This window comes from Aythya marila, assembly GCF_965140915.1.
Source record: "Aythya marila genome assembly, chromosome: 1".
Classification (NCBI taxonomy): Eukaryota; Metazoa; Chordata; class Aves; order Anseriformes; family Anatidae; genus Aythya; species Aythya marila.
In genome coordinates, this window is record NC_139042.1 from 90,778,745 (window position 1) to 90,801,037 (window position 22,293).

The window sequence follows — 22,293 nt, forward strand, 5'->3', positions numbered from 1 at the left end:
GCGGTTGCATGCATTTCCTGTTTTCAGGACGTTATTTGGTTGCTCTAATCGTTCTGGAAGGCCTCATGCAAGATCCTACTTGCTAACCAACTGTGCGTTAAATTTCATTGACGAAGGCTTTTTCACTGAGTGGTTTTATACTTAGCTTGGCGCTATTAAAACCTGTTTCACTGACCTAGAGCTACAGTTTTTGTTTAACAGGAATATTGCATTTTCAGATATCACTGTCGTTACTTGCGTGGAGTTTATTGCTATCTGTAGCTTTCATTATAGATAGATCATGCTACAAGTATAGCTTTAGACGGCGATAGCTTTTTGATAGTGAAAGCAAGCAGTAGCATTAGGATGTGAATACTGAAAATAGCACTACTCAAATTTAAAATACCGTTCCAGTGATCTGCAGAGACAGCACGGGGATTCAGACTTGGGTTAACGAAAATGGGTAATAAATGGGTGAATTGCTTGATCAAGTACCGAGTCCTGAACAAAAATCACAGCAGAATCCAACTGACCGCTGCATTTTGCTGGATCCGTTTCTTCATTTATCGGGTGCCTCTGATCTTGTTGAAAACATTTCTATTTTGGAGAGAAAAATTATCAGACACTTTTTTGAGAACTAAGAACACTTCAATACAATAGGTGATAGAGGGGCTATTTATGGGTATTTTGGAAAGAAGTCGGAGTTAGAAGCCTACCAGTTGGGTGAATGATGCAGCAGAAAGCAGGCTCCGTGCTTCTACCCATTTGAATGCAAGTGGGGGAAATGTCTGGGGAAAAAATGCTGTGAACAATTACTTGGAACAGAGTGCTTCTAGAAGACTTGAGAAGGAAGCCTAGCATTATAAGACTTTTAAAAATATCCTTTCTAATGTAGCTGCTGTGATTACTGAATGCTTGTTTTTCGTGTAGCATTTTAGTGTTAGCTCTTGAGATGAGAGCTGCTCATTCAGTTGGTACCATGCTATGGGTGGCAGTGCATGTCGGGCAAAAGACACTGGAAGTTACTTAAAAAGTGATATCTCATTTTTTTTCCTTCTGTGTAAGTTGCTTGTTAACAGAAAGTTATGAATAGCTGTTTAATTTCTTGCTTCAAAAACTTTTGATGTTTTTACATAAAGTTTTGGAAGCACATCACAGATCATGTAATGGTGATGACATTCTGCGAATGTTCATGCTCTTTTACTCCTTCATTTTTCTTTTTTGGGTGTTGCTAAACTAAAATTTCTCCAAGAAAATTGTATCACAAATGTGCTTTGAAGAGCAGTTAGCTTTGTGTAAAGCAAAGCTAGTTTGTATAAGGCTGGGAAGCTTCAGTTATGTTAGCAGAGACTGACATACCTGCAGTGTTAGTACTTGTCTTGTTCAAGTAATGCTAGAATTAAAACCAAAACATAATCTGAAAGACCACAACAGGTGGGCTTGGCTCTTAATAAATTAAAAAATCTGGTAAAAAAAAAAAAAAGCATTCCTTCATTAATGAATATTTTCAAATCAAGATTCTCTAGAGAGAATCCAAATGCTGAATCCCACATGTATTTATATTGTTGAGGCTGGCCAGGTTTCAAATATTGTCTGTGGTTTTTGGGTCTGCATTTAACACTCTCCACTTAAAGACAATGTATTTGCCTCTTCTCTGGACAGTAGCGACGCCATAGTTCAAAATCTGAAGAAGTTAGTTCAGTCTTGTATGTACCCAAGCTTTCCCAAAGACTGTAATCCAGAAGAGCCTGAAAGACATAAGCCCCTTTTTTCAGTTTAGCTCTTTATAGTACGTAATTGGTATTGGCCTGTCACACTCAGAAATTGCTTTCAGAAAGCCTGTGCAGAGGCTTTTAGAGAGAACACAAAGAATATGTAGGTTTACATGAGAGTTTCCAGCTGCTTTTGAAGCCTACCCCTTCATGTTGCAGGCAGTTGTGTCACAGATCTCATTACATTTGTGAAATGTCCCCATCTTAAAAGTAGTAATTCAGTTTGGACACTTCTGCTTCCATTTAAATGCTGTGCAAGATCCTAGTTTTCTGAATCTTAGGATCCTTCTTTAATCTGTAGATAGCTGAGGTGCTGCTGCTATTTCTGCCTTCAGAATAGGTTGTTCCCATCTCTTGTACCCCAAGAGCTTTGGAGCAGTAAGTGAAACTACAAGGAAGCAAACTCAGAACAAATGGAAGATGGGTCCTTGCAGTAAAACAGAGGAACTGCTTGCTGCTGTATGTTGTTAGTGTTAAATGATTGGACATGGTTTAAAAAAATAGTGGGACAAAATGGAAGGAAAATCCATTAAGAGGTGTTAAGAACAGCTGTACCACCTGTGTGCTGGAAGTTCCTGATATTACACTGCTGCAGCCTGGGAAAGTATTAAAGAAAATGTTACACGCTGGCTTCTTCCTTTTCATGAATACACATTCCTGAATAAGAAACAAAAGGCTGTGCTAATCCTTTATTATTGCTATTTTAGTACATGTGCTGTTGCAGTGAACATGGAGACAGGGTGTTGGGCTGGTCAGACTTGGCATGCTTGTCTCATTTTATCTTTGGAAATTTATCATCTGGTGAATTCCAGAATTGCGTATGCTTTTTTTTTTTTGTCTTTATCTGCTTTGTGTTGGCAGCATGTACTCATCTTGCTTTGTTGCATTATAATCCAATAATTAATGTACTTAAGTTTTGTGACGATTTTTATAAGCCCGTTGCAAAGTTCAGGATCTTGTATGGTTGCGTACAGTTGTACAGCTACATGCCCCCTAGGTTTACCTTTGCAAAATGTGCCTGTGACATTCTGATAGGTGTACTTCTAAGTTGTAACATCCTCACCTCATTTATAGCTGATGGACCTAAGGTAATACTGTAAATTCAGTCCAAAGGCCGCTACCGTGTCACTGCAGATTGCAGAGATAATGATAGGCTGCCACCGAGCAGTGCACTTCAGAGGTAAAAATCTGTAATGTTATGTTGTGTCTCGTGTTTCTGGGACACTATTAAATACCTGTGAGAATGGATTTTCGGTGGAGCTTCATGTGACCCACAGAAAAAATGAAACTGTGTTGGACTGTATGTGAAACTAGTGCAGGAAACTGTGATCCAGAGTCTCTACTCCCATTCCATTACTGCACAGAAGGAATATATCTTGACAAATGTATTTATGCCTGCTGCACCTGGTGGTCTCGTGCAGCTGTATAACCGTGCTGTTAAATGTTAGGGCAATAAGGAGAAATGGAGTTGGGGTTCTGCTCCTTTTAGGTTTCCTGGGTGTGAGGGGGCCTAGTAGGAAGTTGGCAGCCTAATCTTTACATCTGGAGATGAGAAATAAAATGAACAAAAACTGGCCCCAGTCGGCGCTGCCTGACCCTGGCCGCGTGGGCCAGGAGAGCTGCTTCTCCTCCAGCTGTTTGGTGCTAGCTGGCCGAGGAGTGGAGAGCAGTCGCAGCCTTTCCCCACACTGAGCAATGGCACGGGCTTCACCGGTTAGCAGTTTTTCCCCTGCAAGCCACGTTCTCAATATAGCATAGCTGTGTGGACCTCGTGAGATGCCAATTCTCCATTTGTGACCTAAAGACAACATAAACAATCCCTCTTGCATGTGCAAGTGTGATTCATGTTCACAAGCTCAAGTGTAAACCTTACACACCTCCTGTTGCTTGCACAGCATGGGCCACAGGTGTTCCTGAATGACAGTTCTGTGCTTTTTTGGACATAAATGAATCCATTATTTCAGAGAACTCTATAAAATGAGTCTTTTGTCCTACAGTCAACGTTTTTAAGTAAAAAAAATTAAAAAGGTAGACACTTGGAACTGACTTGCATGTGACTCTTTGCCCTTCGTTATTTCTTGAGAAGACATTTAGATTTGATGCATTTTAAACTGTTTTTAAACATCCTTAAACTGTCATCTTTGTATTTTTCATCCTCCCCACATGATCTCAGCAGAGGGTTAATCACTTGTTCTTTGAGCGACTGGCATGATTGAAGGGATGTGTATGTGGAGACGCTCTGCGTTTGGTGAGGAGTAGCAGGAAAACTGCTGTGCTGCCAGGCGGAGTAGGGATGGCATGATGGCAGTGAAGAAAGTGGTGGTTTTCAGGGCTTCTTTGAGAAAACTGGGATCTGTCTGCTGTCCTTCCCTGCCATTCCCCTCTGACTGAGGTTTCATCTTGCTGCAGTTCACGCATTCTCTCTTGCATGTTGGGTTGGTGATCTCCTTGTTTTGCCTGAGCTCTCATTTGCTGCTCCTGTGACTGCCCAGTGTTGCTCTTTGGAGAACTTCAGCCAGTGCTGCATTCTGTCATCTTTACCTCATAGATTCTCATTTTGTTTTCTGTTTCCCTCTCTGGGGGAATGTCCTTTTCATGATGACTTACTGTTTTCACAGCAGTTCTTGTACAGCATATGTTGGTGTTAATATATATTAATGAAGGCATATTTAAAAGTGTGTGCACCTTTCCATATATCTAGAGCTGGTGACGTGCTTTTACTAACAATGAGTAGTTCCACCTGTTGGGACCAGTGCTGGAAAAAAAATCCAGTCTTCTGTGGAAATAAGATTGTCTCACGCCGAAGAGCATTACAGCTGACTTAAGTTCTCAGGCTAGTGTTTTTGGCAGTGCAAAGATCTGTGCTCCGGCCACTGAGTCCTTCAAATGCAAGAGCAGAGATTCTTTGAAGAATTTCATCATCAGGCAAACAGATTACTTTAGTGACAGTTAACTGGGAGACACGGATATAGCCCATTCATCCAAATCTAAAAAAAGCAGGAATGATAGAAGACAGTCAACCTTTTAATGTTTTCAATACTGTTAATATACTTTTTGCATTCAAGGCTTTTACTTTATTTCTTCAGTGCTCAGTTATATTCACTCTCAATTTAAAGAGCTGTCTTTTTAACAACAACAAAAAAAATTTAGAGACTTTACGGCCTGGGTCATATGTTGGTGGTTTTGCCATCTGATTTTTTTTGCATTTCAGAAACTATTTTTCCTGTAAAGATCCTGAAGTTCCTTCTAAGACTTTGGAATTAATGTATACGTGAAATTGCTGATGTCTGCTGCCATAAACAGTGCAGGAATTGGTCCTTCGCCAGCTAAAGGCCTGAATCTTTGCAGCTTCAATTGAAGTGTCAACTTCTTAACTTAACAAAATACTAAATCCTTTGTGGAGTAAATCCAGTTGAATATAATACATCCATAAAAAGGAGAAGCTTGTCAATAAATGTCTGAAATACATATCACTCACTTATTTCTGTCATCATTTAATTTTAAATGCAAGCATACAATAATGTCTTGATCTTCCTAATGTATTTTATGTATGAGTCACATAAACATACTGGTTTATGAATGGTGGTAATAGCATTTGAACTTTCTGACATCAAATGCTGAACTGCACACCATTTTGGAATGCTTTATCCCATTTCAAATCTCTGGTGATGGAGCTCACACCTCAGTGGGTTTATAAAATGCTTTCTGTTAGATTATTGTCAAAGAATTTTGAATTTTCTCCCCAGGTGTGAGAAACAAGCATTGTTTTCAGTGCTTAGAGATACTGATGCAGTTGTTCTAAAAGTCAGCATGGGTACAACACAAGGTAAACATCAAGTTAAAGATTTGCTTTCTGTACAGGGGAATTCCACCTACCTTGTGCAAATGTTCATTTTTAAGAAGTCTACAAATAGTCGTTTTTAGGAGCTAAGGTGGTCGTTATAGCTTGGGACAGGCAAATGTAATCAACAGTAAGGGCAGTCAACTACCTGTAAACTTTGCAAAAAAAAAAAAAATATATATATATATATATTTTAGAGAAGTTTAGCTGGTTTGGAGGATTGGGGGTGTGTTACTTTTGTGTTGTTTTTCCTGATATGCTTACCTTTGAGGTAACTTTGTGATACATTCATAAAATTGTGTAGTTGGTCATGGTTTGGAGATAAGGATGCTATTTCTGTTTCCAGTCATTTCAAAAATTATTAACCTATACTGTTAAGATTGGTTTTGAATACAGCTTTTTAAATATTACTAAATTTATAAGGACTCAAGTGTAACTGTTTGTAGAATCCCTTGTTACCCAGTGCTGTTGCCAATATGGTTTGAGTTGGTGGCTTCTTATCCACGAGTATTGCAGCATCGTGCAGTAAGCTGTCCAGGTTAGGCCCAAGAGAAAGGGGTTATTGTACTTTTTCTAGCTGGACACGGTAGAAAAGAACGTTTGTAAATCCTGCTGTTGGAAGGAACAGCAGCATGATGAAATTGAGAGGAAATTGTAATTCAGGCTAGGTTTGTTAGTGTTCAGCCAAGATAGATGGTGAGATGGCCCCAAACTCCTCAGGGCTTTCCTCTAAAGGATTGCAGTCTTGTTTGTGTATGTGTAATATTATTTTCATTAATCACAAAATCCACCTTGCCTTCACAGGGTTATACACTCCTGGTGGGTTAGGAAACGATAGGTAGAGTTGAGTCCTCTGTACATAAATAGGAGCTTAGTCTGTGTCATTCTGCCTCTCTCCTACTGTGAATCGTTGTGGTGATTGCTGGCCTAACAGTGGGGTTGACTCTGGAAACTGGTATTTAAGGCACTTGCCATGAGCACTGACCACTCAATTTAAAGTCTTTGTTTTAAATTGGACAAAGTCCTGAATTTTGGTCTTTCATGTCCTAGATGAGCGGGTTTATTGGGTGTTTATTGGATATGTGTGAAGTTTCTGAGCATTTTTTTTAACCCCGTGATAGTAGAATTGTTTGCTGGGCTGCTGTATTTATTAGAAGCTGTGTCCTGTAAAAGCCGCCTCTATTTTCTAGTCCAGTAGCACCTCTGAAAACACATAAAGAAGCAGTATGGAGCTTGATGTATGCATGTTTTTCCACTTGTGTTTGTCAGTATCCATCTCCATGTCAAACAGCAAATTTGGTAGGGCTCGGGAAGCATCATCCTGGAAGGAGGCCTTGTGCCCCGTTCATATAACCGTTAATGAAGCCAGTCTCCATTGACAGCCTGCGTGGCCATTCAGTCTGTGGTTACTGGATTCTTCAGGATGTGTTGCCTGTGGAAATTCAGTACAAAGTTTCCCTTCTCAGGGGGCTCTGGCAGGTTCCCGAGGAACGTTTGAGTTGCTGTCATCACCCTGAAATCTGTGCGAGCGCTCCCCCCACGCCCCGCATTGCTGCCTGGCACAAGCAGATGCTATTGCTTGCCTTGAATGAGGCACGGCAGCCCCTCCATCCAGTAGCAGGGCTGCTTATTAGTTGTGTGACTCTGTCAGAGGCTGTATCCCTCCTGCTCTAATTGCTCGCAGCTCAGAATACCGCAGAAGGTGGGAAAGGTGAGGGATTAGGGCGGGCATTTGCAGGCATTAGCAGTGAGGAGCTGCAGCTCTTCATGGGAATTACTGTGGTGCTTTTCAAGGTGACTGGGCCTGAAGTTCTTCTCCAAAACATTTTCCTATGCAAGCTGGTTTTCATGCACGTTTGGTTATATTCCAGTGTTGCTGACATTTACAGTTGAGTAGCTTCCTCACTGTCTAAGCATAATTAAGCAGGCAGCGGAGGAATGAATATATATGAATGGTTGTGGAAAAAGGAGAAGATGATATGGAGAGAGGTACCCGCATGTGAGATTTCAGTGATACAATTAAAAGGAGGCTTTGCAGGGAGCTGTTATTAGTATACTGGCTAGGCTAACTTGAAAGGTACCTGAAAATTCCCTATTTCCCATCCCGTTAACATCAGTTCTTAAGTTTTCTTCATAAACAGCTTCTGTCCCATTTTTGTCTCTTACCTTCCAAACTAAATCCTCTTTTCCTAGTATTTCCAGACTAGGCTACCAATAATGCTGAGCTCGGAAAATTGAGCCACCTCTGATGCTTGGACCCCTTTGGAGCTGAATTTTAGACTGTGCAAGTTTAACAGAGCAGAGCAATTGCCAGTTTTTAATATTTTTATGGTAGCTGCATATCTGCATAACCGTGAATTTAAACAACAACACTGAAAAATTATTCTGTTCAATCTGAAACTAAGCATTTGCTCATTATTTCTGTCAGTCTTTGTAGACTATTTCTTATGGACGTGTATGTACATTGTTCTTGTTCTCTTTTCAATACTTTTTTTCATAACTTTTTTCAAGCATTTTTATTCACTTCTTAATTGTCTGCTTTGTGTGTGATAGCTGATAGTCACTGTTGTGTTTCCCAAGATTTCTGTCCAGATCAGCAGTTTTCTGCATGAATAACAGTTAAATTGTAAACTTTTTTTCTTAAGTAAACCAGGCAGCTGTTAAGGCAAACTCTGGTTTTATTTAGTTGGTCTTCTCCCCCACGTTGATTTAATTTTATTTCCAAAGTTATTTACACAATGAGATCAGTAACACGATTTAGTTGATGTTTGGATGTTTGATATCTCAATAAAATCTCTATGAAGATTTTTAGCTTGCCAGATACAACTGGTTTAACATTTTCAAAATGATAAGGTTGTCTGTTGGAGTTAACTGAAGGGTCGTGTCCTCACATCTCGGTTGTGATGTCCTGTGTTGAGTATAGTTCCGAATTGCTAGAATAAAATCAAATTAATTAGTATAAAACTTTATTGTGTAGTGAACTATTCATTAGCGCTAGAACAGTTGCAAAATTCAGGTGCTGAAATCCAACTCAAAACATAATTACTGTGGTGAGAATAACAAAAAAAATCTGTCTATATTCTCTGGTAAAAATCAGCCATTTCAATTGCCTGTGAAAAATCTACTGCTTGCTTAAAAAAATAACATTAAAAAAAAAAAACACGTTTATCTATATAAAAATAGAATGCAGGATTTGGCATGATGAAATTCCATACAATATTTGTCATATCTCTTGGGTCTCCAGATTATGAAATGTTTTCCAAGTACAGGATAGAGAACATTTTGTTCACTGGCCGTTCAGAATCTGTTTTAATTTCCTGTATAATTATGTGTGTGTGTACATTCATACATACATAAATTTATACATTTGTAAGTACATCTCACTCTATTTAAAACAAATAGCAGGGGTTTGGATCCTAAAGGTGATCTCAGAATTAATGCAGGGTGATTCACTACATTAACTTCAGACAACTAATTATCCATCAAAGTGCCCTTAGTTATGCACACCGTCAGCTGAAAACCACTGAGCTTCCCATATTCCCTTAGAGAAGCCCGTGCTTGAGCTTACACCTGTGGCAGAAAGCACTCAAAGATGCTGGGGTTAATACCCAGTGGTCTTGATCTGATGATGGCAAGTTTGTTTTTCCCCACTCTGCTACAAAAGTCACTTTTCTCCACTTGCCATTGATTTACATATCTGCTATTTTGTATGCTGCTCTGCAGTTCTGTGCTTTTCATGAAGTATTACCTCCCATTTTTCAATGATAATTGGCTTCAGGAAGAAGTATTTCTGAGTTCCTAGTGTCTCCTTTTCTCCATCTGATTGTAGCACTTGTTTTCGTGATAGTATTTCTCTGCAGTAGGTTTCTAAATTGTTTTTTTATTTTACTGTTTGTTTCTTACCGTGATGGTGTGCTTCTTTCACTCTACAACATTTTCTGTCTGTGACATTTACCTTTCAGATAGTTTTTATGTTAATTTTCACTTGTACATTCAGCAGCCTTGATCATACTTTTGCCCATTTGCTTCTTCATCTCCTCTCTCTTCAACTTCCACATTCTACTGAAAGTTACCCTTGTAACAAATACTTTTTTTCAAATGATGGCTTAGCATAGAAAAGTTCTAGACTGCAGCAGTGGCTTTTTAAGAAACTTAATTGGTACCGAGTTCTGCATGTAGCTAACACGTAACTGCTTGTTCTTCTTTCTTGCTTGCAGTGTTTATTCTTGTGAGCCAGTTCATGGAGTGGTAGCCAGGGGAAAATAAATTGGCCAAAGCTGGTGATGCATCTCTTGAGAAATCACGTGCGGAGAGGATCAGTTTCCATTGCTGTAAACTTCTTACTGTCCCTGAAAAAACTACAAGGGCTTCTGATGATCTTAGTATTGCTAGTAGGTTAGAATTAACTTCCTGACATTCAAATATATTAGGGAAATTTTTGCTAAAATAATAATAATAATAAAAAAAAAGACCAAGGAGCTCTATTTGTGTTTTTTTTTTTCTCCTTGAGGCCTAAGCAAATTTGGGCATGAGCACGTTTGTGTCCAGCACGCGGTGCTTTAGAGGCAGTTGTATAATATGGCCCATGTTTGAAACACAACGAGAGCAAACTTGTGTTAACATGAGAGAGAAACTTTATTTAGAACACAATATGAGCCTCACAGAGAGAGAGAGTATATAAAGAAGTCTTGAAAGCTCTGCTGGGAATTAATACTGAGTATGAAAGTAAGGGAAGTTGAGAGTACTGTGCCAGCCACACAGAAGGAGATCCTTTAGTGGCAGATATGCTGAATTAATATAGGTTACCTTTCATCAAATATGAATTGTATGCTTTTCTTAGGGGAAGTATATGAAGTATTCTTTTAAGTCATCAATAGCTCAGGAGTTGATGTTTATCCAGGCAGTCATTGATGGGGGGGGGGGGGGGGAAATAGTTTAACTTGTGAAGAATTCAGGCTACTCTTTTTTCTCTTTGCTTAGCTGAAGGTAGCCTTGAAGGTAGACTTCTGTTGTTGCAGAGCAGGAACTAGAACAAAGTCAAGAGATTGGGATGGTAGCTGGCATAGTTGTGTGAAAACAGAGTGCATTGCAGTGACCTGTGGCATGGAAGAAGAATGGAGGGAGCAGCCTTTCAGAATACCCACTTCTGAGACTGAGGTGGGGAGAATGGGCCCAGCACATCCATCGATGCCTGCTTTCCTGGTCTGACGATGGCCCTCAGACCGACTGGCAGGAGACTGATCGTCGCTCCAGTATCCAGCACTGTCTACAGAATTACTTTGTTTTCCAGAAGGTTAAAATATCCCTTAAGAGCTAATTAACATTTCATTTCTAAGCATTAGTGTAGTCTTCCATTTGTGAAGAGTCCACTGGTGTCTCTTAATTTTTTCTCCTGCAATTTTTTCATGCTTCTAGTTCTCATTACCTGCCTGCAAAGCCTGTACGTTCAGATTATTTATTCCTAGAGAAGCAAGAATAAAGCAGGAACTGTTTGTTTGTTTCATGCACATATAAATGATGTTTAGTATTTTTGTATTCTGGTCTTGAAGGCTCTAGTAACGTTTTGGGTATTTGAATTTGTCGTTTTGCATTGTTGCCTGCTTTGTCTTGAACAGTTGATGCAGTTTTTGGCTTTCTGTGGCTTTTTCAGTTCTAAGTAAAAAAAAAAAATTGCTGTATCAGTGCACTCTTCCATTTTCATGCCATTAATGTATTAAAAGATGAATAATTTACATTTCGCTATGTTTAGTCATTTAGTCCTGCTACTGCCATCTTAGCCAATTGCACTCATGGAGAGTAAGGAAGGACATCATTACATCATCTTATAAACAACAAAGCTGTGCTATTCCATCCCCCTCTGCCCTTAAAGCTGTTGAACGGGAGTTTGAATTCGTGCTGCAAAATACAAATAATTGCAACCAAATTTGAAAACATTTTTTTCTATGCATTAGATGATGCAGAAATAACATTGCCCTATGTTCTTCTTTACCAAGTAGATCTGTAGGATGTATGTATCAGTGGCTCTTGTGTAAAATACTTTTGAATTCTGTTTTTATCCATTGGATTTTTTTTTCCTTATAGTGTATTCCCAACTCTGCAGTCTTTCTTCATGAAAAGAAATCATGGTCTTAATAGCCAAAATAAGCTTTTTTTTTTTTTTTTTGTCCTATGGAAAAGGGCGTGGGGGGGGGAAGTAGCATATTTAGTTAAGCACTCCACAGAAACTTAATGAAAAGTTCTTGCAAAAGAGGGAAAAACTGTTCCAACTCCTTTCTGGTTGTACTAATAGATAGATAGTGAACACACAGGGGTTTGGTAGTGCTTTTTTTTTTATTTTTTAAATGATAGTGATTTTTTTCTCTATTATAAACACATAGGAATGTTTTGTGAGCTTTTTCCTGGTTGATAAATGCATAAAAATAAGTTGTTTTGTTTCTCTTTCACCGTGTTGTATTTAAACTTGGATTTGGAATTGATCGTTGAATTTGCCAGATCAGAATTTCCCCCGTAACTGGCTCTGAAGCCATAAGAAGCATTTTGTAACTATCTTGTTAGAAGTGTTGGCAGTGGTGTGTTACTTAAGTTTGCTTTTAATCAAGCAGGTGGCAGGCGACATGGGTATTATTGTACATTTATTTAATTTTTATCTCCTAAGCAGTAGCTTCTTTTCCTGAAGCCATTCCTGCGTTCGTTTCCTGCTTCTGCTCCAGTTGCCATGCTGCGAGGCAGCTGCTGGTGATTGTTTTGCCAAGTTTTTAAATTCTTCAGGTTTCCCTTTTATCTTCATGCGGCCTTGAACAAAGGGAAGGAAGTGGACGATGCTGTGTAGCAATCTTCCTGTCCGTTTCAGGGTCTTTCTCCTCCTTGTTAATTTGTCAATGCTAGCAATTCTCAAGCTCCATTGGGTGTACTTATTTCCCTGCATGGTGTGTATTTATAACAGTACTTAGACATCCGAGTTTTGTTTTTAGTTATTTCATTTGTAGCTTTCTTAGAGTTCTGGGTGCATCAGGATGTTTTAAATCGCTTGCACAAGTGGTGTCAGAGATGGCCTTTGCAGGTCCAGACCTAGTGAGGTGAGACCTTCCGATCGCAGCACAGGTAGCAGTGACCTCCCTCTTCAAAACACTTTGCATCTGTCATGCAGCCAACAGCAGCCATCTCTCACCTCTGCAGCAAAATACCTGTTCCTTTCTAAAGATGTTAATGGAAGGGTCTGGTGGGGAAGAAAGTTTCTCAACCCAGAGTGAAGTTGGCCAGATCAGTGTGTCTAGGTGGATCCGCCTTTGGCTGGTAGGGAGAGGTGTAAAGCAAGGAGTGCTTTTGCTTTTGGTTTCTGTTTCATTGGGTTAGAACATGCTAGAAGACCGTTCAGTCACGTGAAATAACTGGCCCAAAAAGGAGTGTGCTCAAGTGTAAGTGCTTTCCTGACAGCACTCCAGCACTCCTTCTCGGTTGGAGACCAGCTGATGGCACGCCTGGATTGCTCCAGCAGTTAACTTCCCCTTCAGTACCAGCTCTGGTGTGCAGCTGTGGCGGCCAAGCCTTGCCTGCTGCTGGCAGCAGCGTTTGTAGGATGGGTTAGCTGGGTCTGCAGAGTGTGTTCAAAGACAAAGGGAAAATGTGCCTTGCTGAGAGTTGGTCAGAGTTCTGGGAAAGACTTGGACGTAGCTCATTGTGTCCCTGCTTTGTACGGGACTACAGATGCATCTTTTAATGAGGATTTACTTAAAAAGAGACGGGGGAATGTTCAGGGTCCCTGGATGCCTAGCTGTCTAAGTGCATATGATTTATAACTTCCTTGAAGATGCTGTATGGAAAAATGCTGTTATATTTGTTCATTAAGTTAAGTTCCCCTTAAATACCTGTACCTGTCTAGTTAAAGAAATAAAATACCCCCAAGTTTCCTCTCCAACGAATCGTTCAAGCTGCCAGTTGTGGTAGCAGCTTCCCTGTGCTCTGAGCAGTGACTGAATTGTAGAAGACAATGTTAATATCAAAAAATGTTGTAGTGTGAGCATTCTCTTCAGCTCCAGCAGGTACAGTGTTTCATCAGAAAATGGGAGGCCTATCTGCAAATTCTGTCCATGACAGTAACGTTAGAGGCACCAGCAAGGATTGTGCTAGGTTTGTACAAATCCAGAGATGACACCAAAAGGTGGGAGAGGAATCAAGTCACAAAAAGCAAGATAACGCACTAAAACATTTACAGATGGCAGTGCTTTCAGTGGATTAGCCTGAATGCTGAGAGTTGGCTCAAACACACACAACAATTTTAAGAAATTCACTTTAAGCTTGTATGCTTTGGTTCTGATTCCAGGGTTAATTTTCTTTAGATTGTGAGTTGGCTGACTTGGAGAAGTATTTATAGGGGGGTGGGAATGAAATTAAAGGAGTAGTAGCTTTTGATTAACTGTCAGCAAAATCTGTCTTTTCAATGTAGTTTGGTGAGTCAAAACTTGCAGCATTAATGAAAAATTCTGCACCAATTTTATATATATAATATATATATATATAATATATATATATAAGGCATCTGCATTTCTCAATTTAATGTCTTGAGAATATGGCCAAATACCTACAGTTTGAAATATGTAATTTAAATGAATTTATCATGTTGTTTCAATACCATACACACACCTAATAAATTTAATATAGATGTGATCCATTTTGCTACAGTTCTGCAGCAGCATAACTTTGTCTTTATCAGCCAGAACTTCTGTTTTTGAAAACAGACATAAAAGAAGGCTACGACCAAGAACCACTCATCCAATCACTTAGGTGGCTATTTGTCCATGGAGTGCAGTGAGACCTATCTCATAGCTTTCACTTTGGAAAAATAATGTTAAAACTGGCATAGCAAGGTAAAAACAACACATTAAAATACAGATCAGATCAGTGATTTGTATTCTCCACTGGTGTTTAACTGTTCCATGTTTTGATGATATTTCTCATTTTGAGCATTAATATAAGCGTGCATAAAGTAAATCACAAATACGGCCAAACTGACTATATTAGAAATTGAACTACAGGATAGATTGACATGTCCCCCCCGTTATTTACAGTTTTAATTAAATGACTTAACAAATTGTCATTTTAGACTAAATATTAAGGTTTCTGTAATAAATTGCAATCAAGCAGTTGGTAATTGCAACCAAATTTGAAATATAGTCAAACCGTGAGTTGTTGGAAACCAGGGACTAGCCAGCTGGAGCTTTTGAGAGCAGTGAAGTCTTCTGCCAGCTCAAAGGACTCTCCCTCCTGTTTAAGTTTGTCCAACTACTTCACTTTAATGGCTGGGATGTTGAAAATCAATAATCTGGAAGTTCAAAAAGTTGGGAAAATTTGATTTTTTTTTTTTTTTTTTAATTTTTTTTCCCAGCCTGTCAGGGTCATGAGATAAGAATATCAGAGGTTAAAGATTGTGACTATTGTGATGAATAGAAGACACTAGTTCATCGGTCTATTAAAAAAGCACTGAATATGCTTCAGTTGTGTGTGCTGCTTACAAACTTCTAGGGCAAGTTCTCTCAAAGTAAAGTTATTTGAGTTCAGGTTTCTAACTTGAACTCAGTCTACAGTGAGTGTGTAGTAAGTGGAGGGTAGTAAAGAGTACACTTTGTGACATGACAGAGGTATGTGAAGAGTTAGGTATTTGGGAAATACATGCTAAGCTATGTGAATTGCCCAAGTATGTTGAGGTGCTGTATTCAGCTTCAGCTGTGAAGCTGTGTGGCAGCTTAGTAAAAACTAATGGAATGATTGGTATAATGAAATGCGAATCCTTCAGAAGAAAAACGCAATGGGAATAAAATAGTTTAGAGGGGATTCTTTCTTGCAGATTGGAAAAAATGAATGAAATAACATTTATTTTTTTATTTTTAAATAATTATCATTTTGTTTTGTGTTTGGGAAATCACATATTTCTGGAGTCAACAGATAAACCAGAGAAAACTTCAGTTTTCTCTGTACTATCAGTTTGTACTAAAATCATGAACTTCAAAAAACTGTTGTAATATTTCATTTCTTCTTCAAGAAGTAATGCTAACTATAAGGTACTTAGAGTGTAGACTTCTTCCATTGGAGAGAAACAATTCTGTTACTTCTCAGAAAATGTATTATTTGCTTTAGTTAAAAACAGTATTCTGAAACCCTTGTATTTATTTTTCCCAGGCTGTTCGCTGCTATGAATCGCTAATTTTGAAAGCTGAAGGAAAGGTCGAGTCTGATTTCTTTTGTCAGTTAGGTCACTTCAACCTCTTATTGGAAGATTATCCAAAAGGTAAGTGCTTTTTATTTTTTAGTATTTCTGGTAAATATCTTTGGGGGATTGTCATTTGATGTAGGTGATAAAATAGAATCAAAAACATTTGGATAACTCACTACATTCTTGGCTTGTATTATATTTCAAAGCCTATAACAGAGTAAGACTGATGATGTCTTTATGAAAGCACAGTTGTATTCTAACTTCCCGAGCTTTTTTTTTAAAATTAAATTTTAATTGGGGGAAAAAAAAAAAAGAAAAAAACACACCACCAAAAGCATAATATGCTGCTGATGCAGGTGAGAATATGAAGTTCATGTAGTTTATTATATACCATGCTGCTTGCTTTATTTTTCTGGGTTACTATATGACTACAAAGTGTTGAATTCGTACCCATGAAGGATTCTTTTTTGGGGTGGGAAAGATGGGAACAGCAGAAGCTAACAGTGCTGTAAAGACACAGATGTGTAGAGTGAGCACCTGTCCTAAATTGGCCTTGCATTTGGCCTTCATGTTTGTCCACAATCTCAATGGGTAAGACTAGGCTGAAAATGCTAATTTAAAAGCAAAAACCAGCACTTGATGTGTTTTCAAGGTCTGTTTTAAAGACGGAGTGGGAGAATGGGTGCGTGGGTTTTCTGGAGGGACATGTTATTATCTTAGGTCTGTTTCTTCAGGCTTTTAAATTATTAAAAGCTTTTTGCCATCGTTTCAGCCCCTGAACATATAACTTAATGTACATTTGTGCTTTGCCGTATATGGGTCAGTAGACTGCTTTTTTGGTAGAGGTGTTGATTCGAAAGGTACCCTGCTGTGTTGCTGCCTGAGGCGTGGGGCTACATCTTTAGCTTGTCCTGTTGCCCATTGATTGCGTGCTCGCTGTCAGCCTGTGTCTGATAGCTGACTCCTTCCAGTGGTTGTGGAGTGTTTAGATGAGCCAAAAGTCTGTGTCTACTGTAAAACTGTGTGAGTTAGGGTTCCTGGAAGCCTATCTTGCCTTTTTTAGGTGACAGATGTTTCAATTTGTTACTGCTAGGGAGGAATTTCCAGTATGTAAATTTAGAAAGCTTTGTGTAATCATTATTGTCCACCTTTTTCTACTGAATACATCGGGGAGCCCTTCATACCCACAGCTTGTACCTACTACGCCCTGTCTAGTGGGTGTAATGTAACATAACCATGGATGTTTCAGATTCCGCAGGCATGGCAAAACCTGAAGGGAGCGTTGTGGCATGCTGCCTATAGAGTTTCCTGAAGAGTGGTCTCATTTCATGCATTTTAAACTTTTAAAAAATTACGTAAGAAAATTCTGCCACTCCCTCTGCAAATAACTTACACTGTTGTTTCTGATCAGCCTAATACAACTCTGCATGATGTGACTGCAGAATGGCTTATTAGATATACCAGTTAGGCAGAACTATACGCAAGCATGTGCATAAGAAACATTTAGACATAAAAACTTGTATTAACATACTGGTATTTTCTTAGATGTTGCTTTAAAGTCACATCTAAATCATGAAGTCTCAGAAAGTGAGAAAACTTTGTTAGTAGTGAAATACTTGGATTAAGGAAAAAAAGGTGGTATATTCAAACAAATGATATAGTGGAGGAAGTAGAGGAAACGATGTATCAAAGGAATTTTGATAGATGAGAAATACAGCAGTGGCTCAGGGAAGGTGAAGGTTTTTTGATTTCATTGAGGGACACGTTCTTGTTCACAGGAGCTGTTGACATTCAGTACCAATGACTGTAAAAGTATTATTCATGGCACAAAAAAAAAGTATTCTCTATTTCAGCTTTTCAGTCTGAAAGAACTAGAGTGCTGTTGCATTGCATCTTAAATTTAAAGCGCGAATAACTTTGTTCCATCTGTAAGTTTAAATTCTGTTGCTCTTAATTATCAAACATGCTAACTGCAATTATGGTTAATTTTTTAAATACTTGAGATCTGAAAAGTAAAGGGAGTTCAGGAATGCACTCCCTGACTAATCAGATTTTTAAGTCTTGAAGTTCCAGAACTGTACAATGCTGCAGCAGGCCCTTCAGAACTACAATGTGTCTAGTCTGAAATTAGTCTTGGATAAAGCTGTGGAGAAGTTGATGAAGGATGTAATTAATAAAATATCACGAGTAGTATGACTAATGCTAAGCAACTCTTTTCCCCTTGGAAGCCTGTTAGTTATTTTATTAACTACTTTTAATAAATGTATACACTTGTGCATGTAATGTAGGAAGGTGTGTCTTTATTAAAGGCAAATGTCATAGTGTTCTTCATTTATAAATGTTGGCAGTATAGTTTGTGCTAAGTAGAACTAAATTGTTAATTGACTGCAAAAGTACAAAAAGTGGTCAACTTTAAGCAATGCCAGGTTGGTAGAGATCTGTTAAGAGCTTCATGTTTAAATTTTGTTCTGGTTTGGTCTCTCTCTGTTAACTTTGTTCACAAACATGGATCACTCAGGTGTATTCTGTGCACATTAGTATTTTCAGGTTGCCAGGAACTTCTCACGTGTGTAGTAGCAAAGACCTGTGGGTCACTTCTGGATAAGAATTAGGACTAGTTCTGGAAAAGAGGGACCCTGAGAAAGATTGATGGCAGGTTACTGCATGTCATTACTGGAAGTAACAGGGCAAGCACTATCCTGGCACTGTGCGCACAGGGAGTGGAGTATCAGGAGCAGGCTGACTTGGAATGCAGAATAAGGTGGTGGCAGATGCCTTACTGAAGCCTAAGTACAGCTAGCATATGTTTTTGCATTTTTAACTGAAACCTATTAAATGTTGTAGTAATTTCTCAATGTACGTTATGTTTTCCATTGATTGTAGCCACCTAATTTCAGGTATAATATGCTTTTTCATTTAAAAACAAAACAAAACAAATAGTCTCTAACAAAAAGTTGTGAGTTTGCATCAGAAATTACTGGATGTTGTTCATTCTCTCTCTGTATTATGTCTGATGTCAGACTAGAGCATCAAGATGTTTTTTTTCATAGCATTTAAAACTCCTGAAGCTGGTCTACAGCTTGTACTTATCCTAAAATGCAGCGTATTTGAGTTGCTGTTGTTACCTAAGGGATTTTCTCTACACCCATGGAATTGAGTTGTCCTGTTAATGTCACTCAGATGTCGTTAGGAGAAGGTGATATAGTCAAGGCATCAACCTTGGGCTGATTTTGAAATACTGTGAGCTACTGACTCGTATGTTCAGACAGTGATAATCAGGGCAGATGGATTCAGTTCAGCAAGCATGTTCCAAGGTGCTTTCTGTGCCCACCATTTGTCTTCCTGATCATCACGGGTCAGGATTTGGCTTCAAGTGTTCCCAAAACGAGAACGTTCATTCCTCCCAACGACAACTTCCTGTTCTTGTAACTCTAATCTGATGTCTTTTTTTTTTTTTCCTTTTTCTTTTTAAAACTAGACAACTGTTCACTGGTTGTTTGATAGTTGTTTGAAGCTTCCATACCCATTGTTCCCTGGGCATGTCTTCAGTGGCATCACCCACCCGCGTGTTGCCGCTCTCTGCTTTGTGCAGGCACAGCTGAATGTGCAGCTGTGTGGGGAACTGGTCCAACTGAAAAATTACCTAGCAGAAGTGATGCAATTGCCCCAGAATGTGAAACCTCAGCCTCGGGTTTTGTCAGAGGAGGCTGAGTGGTCATGTAGGCTCGTGGACCCAGGCAACACTGCGAATCCAGTTAAGACTATAGCATATACCTGGCATCTTTGTTGGCAGCTGCATTCCTTGGGTGGGCTGGGCTTTATTTATGTATTATTTATTTATTTATTTATTTATTTATAACTAGAATTAGTCTTACAGGAAGGTGGTGTTACATCAGTATTTGGAGATGTTTTGTTGTGTTTTTTTTTTTTTTTTTCTTTTTTTCTTTTTCCTTTTTCCATGACTCTGGTTTTCATAAGGAATACAGACTGTAGGCAGTGATCTTGGAGGTTTTAGTTGTGGTTGAAATCTGTTTGAGCTCGTGAGCTCTGACATCATCTGTGTTTTCCTTGGGGGTCTTTGCATCTATTTTGTAGAAGGTTCATATACATCAACTGTATTCCAGCCTGTGACTTGGAGCACAGTTATCAGGTGCACAAGTGCAGGCATACTTTTATTATTGGCCACCTTGAATTTCTGCTCCCTGAATAAAGTTCTTGAAAGTAGAAGTAGATAATGCAATTAATGAGTTAAATGGGAAAAAAAATGCTGTTATTCACATTGCAGTTACTAAAGTGCAATAAATACTGCACTGAAATAATTCTTACTGCTGTATTCAAGCGTGATGTATTATGTCAGTGTAATTTTAATAATTTTATTTGTGGATAGTGACTGTGTTGTCAGAAGTACTAGTGTAAAATATTCTAAGTAATTTGTAAGACAGTATTGCTTAGTTCAAGGGAATTTTTACCAATGTGTAGAATATTCCCCACTCATTTATTAAACACTTTCACTGTTCTTATGTAAAGCAGCGTGGTTGCAAGAATAAATCCCAATTTCAACAATGTGCATGTTTTCCTCTATGCTTACAATTCAAGCTTTGTAGTGTTTTTTTTATTATTATTATTTTTTATTTTTTCTATAGTGGTTAATGTTGTAGGCTATCAGAACTTTAAAGGAAAAGTACTGTCAGTGGGAGCCATTTCAGTGTGCTGAGTTCAGAGGTAATCGAGTAGTAGGCATGATCTTATAAATGTGAGAGAGAAGTTCCCAGCACAGATAGGATTGTGCAGATTGCTGCTGCCTTGCTGCTGGGCTGGCTTTTACCGATGAGTCCTGGAAGAACTGGAATGGAGTTTAAGTAGGCGAGCAGCTGAATGAGCTGAGGAAGAGGTGGCTGTGTTTCAAATTGAGATTATATTTGTGATTTTTTTTTCTTCTGTTGCTTGTAATTGTTAATAATTGCCTGAAATTGGGTTGCTTCTATTTAGAGCTGTTTATATCATCTTCAGGATGGTGTTGAATTTCAGGCAATTGAAACTGTCACACGAAATTCCTGTAGAAAGTAGTAAGAATATTCTCCTAAGCTTACAAGACAACAGTGCTCTTTATAAATTTGGTTTCTGTTTTGTGAATGTGGTGTTGTTTTTTATTAGCAGTAGAGGATTCTTATTAAAGAATATAACTGGGCCATATTTCCATGCTTTTGACTGTTGTTTTTTTTTTTGTTTGTTTGTTTTTGTTTTTGTTTTTTCATTTTGGGAAGTGTTTTAATGCTTATTTGTCAAAAACCATTTTGTGGAATATGTTCTTTGAACATATTCCTACGTGTGGTTCTATTGTGTTCCTCCACTGACATTCTCAATTTTTAAAGATCTTATTTTTTTCCACTACATATATGCTAAACTGGATGCCATTCATTATCTAAAAGATTTGTGTAATAGCAAACTTTGTCATAAGTAACTCATTTGTCTTGCACATTTAGCACTTAGTTTCCTGTGTGAATAGCTGAGTAAGATCATGGGACGTCAGGTTTCCCACCAGCATGCCACTGCATTATATTTCCACATAGGGATGTGCATTTGTTAATAACATTACTGAGAGGACTTTCTGCTATTTTTTTCTTTTGTAAATGTATGATTGAGTTGCCTTTGTATGTTCATGTTCATTCTGTGTTAAAAAGGAAGACATGCTTTAGGCTTCTTTGATCACATCTTTTTGGTACTTTAAGCACAAATCTCTGGAGGAAGCTGGGAACAACCTCTTCCCTGAGGCCTTAGAACAAAAGACCTGAGCCGTGTTTTGCTGCTCTAACTTCCACACCTTTTTTTTTTTTTTCTTTTTTAAAAATCATTGACTCAACCTTGGAATTTCCTCAACTTTTGATGTTCTTAATTCTGGGGCCCAGCAGCATTCACATTGCTAGGATAAAGCACTATTGTGGAGAAATCCTTGCACAATGTCATCAGCTGTTTCCATAACCTGCAAATGGCTCCCAGGTGTTTAATGAACATTTATTTTTCGTGAACGAGTTGTCAGATTTAAAACAATACATGTACCTTCTCTTTGCTTCCCTTGTGCTGTTCTTCAGCTAATTTTCTGTTACCATTTATTTTCACACTAGATGAGCACTAGGAATTGTTCTTGTTTAAAAATTGACAACAAGAAAAATGTATTTAAGAAAAAGGCCATTTTTCACAGAAGACTATGGAGCTTTGGGTTGTTCAGGTTCTCTTCTCAGGTGTATGTCATCAACTTCAAGCTTGCATGTAACTTTTTGAAGCTTACTAAGCCAAAAATACATGGTGGTCACATTTAGCCTTGCAAGGTGCCACTAGATGGTGTCAGTATCTAGTTCACTTTACCCTTACTTTGGCACCAAAATACTTGGAGTTCCATGTTTGCATCACTTTCAAAGGCCTCTTACATTTTCAGGTATCATCAGAGTAGGCAATAAAAGATGTTCTTTGACTGTGATTTGTGATTGGGTGTGCTA

At 38.5% G+C, this 22,293-nt stretch overlaps 1 protein-coding gene across 15 annotated transcripts in view; it reads left to right on the forward strand.

Moving 5' to 3' along the window:
* KDM6A (lysine demethylase 6A) overlaps positions 1-22,293 on the forward strand; it is a 152,639-nt gene that overhangs the window by 17,307 nt on the left and 113,039 nt on the right. For all 15 annotated transcript variants that reach the window (XR_014316996.1, XM_082754203.1, XM_082754210.1 and 12 more), the window contains exon 3: positions 15,766-15,874. Coding sequence is in view for 14 of the 15 variants with exons in the window: in XM_082754203.1 (XP_082610329.1) it covers positions 15,766-15,874 (109 nt within the window). In the remaining variant the exon portion in view is untranslated. The remainder of the gene's footprint in view (positions 1-15,765; positions 15,875-22,293) is intronic.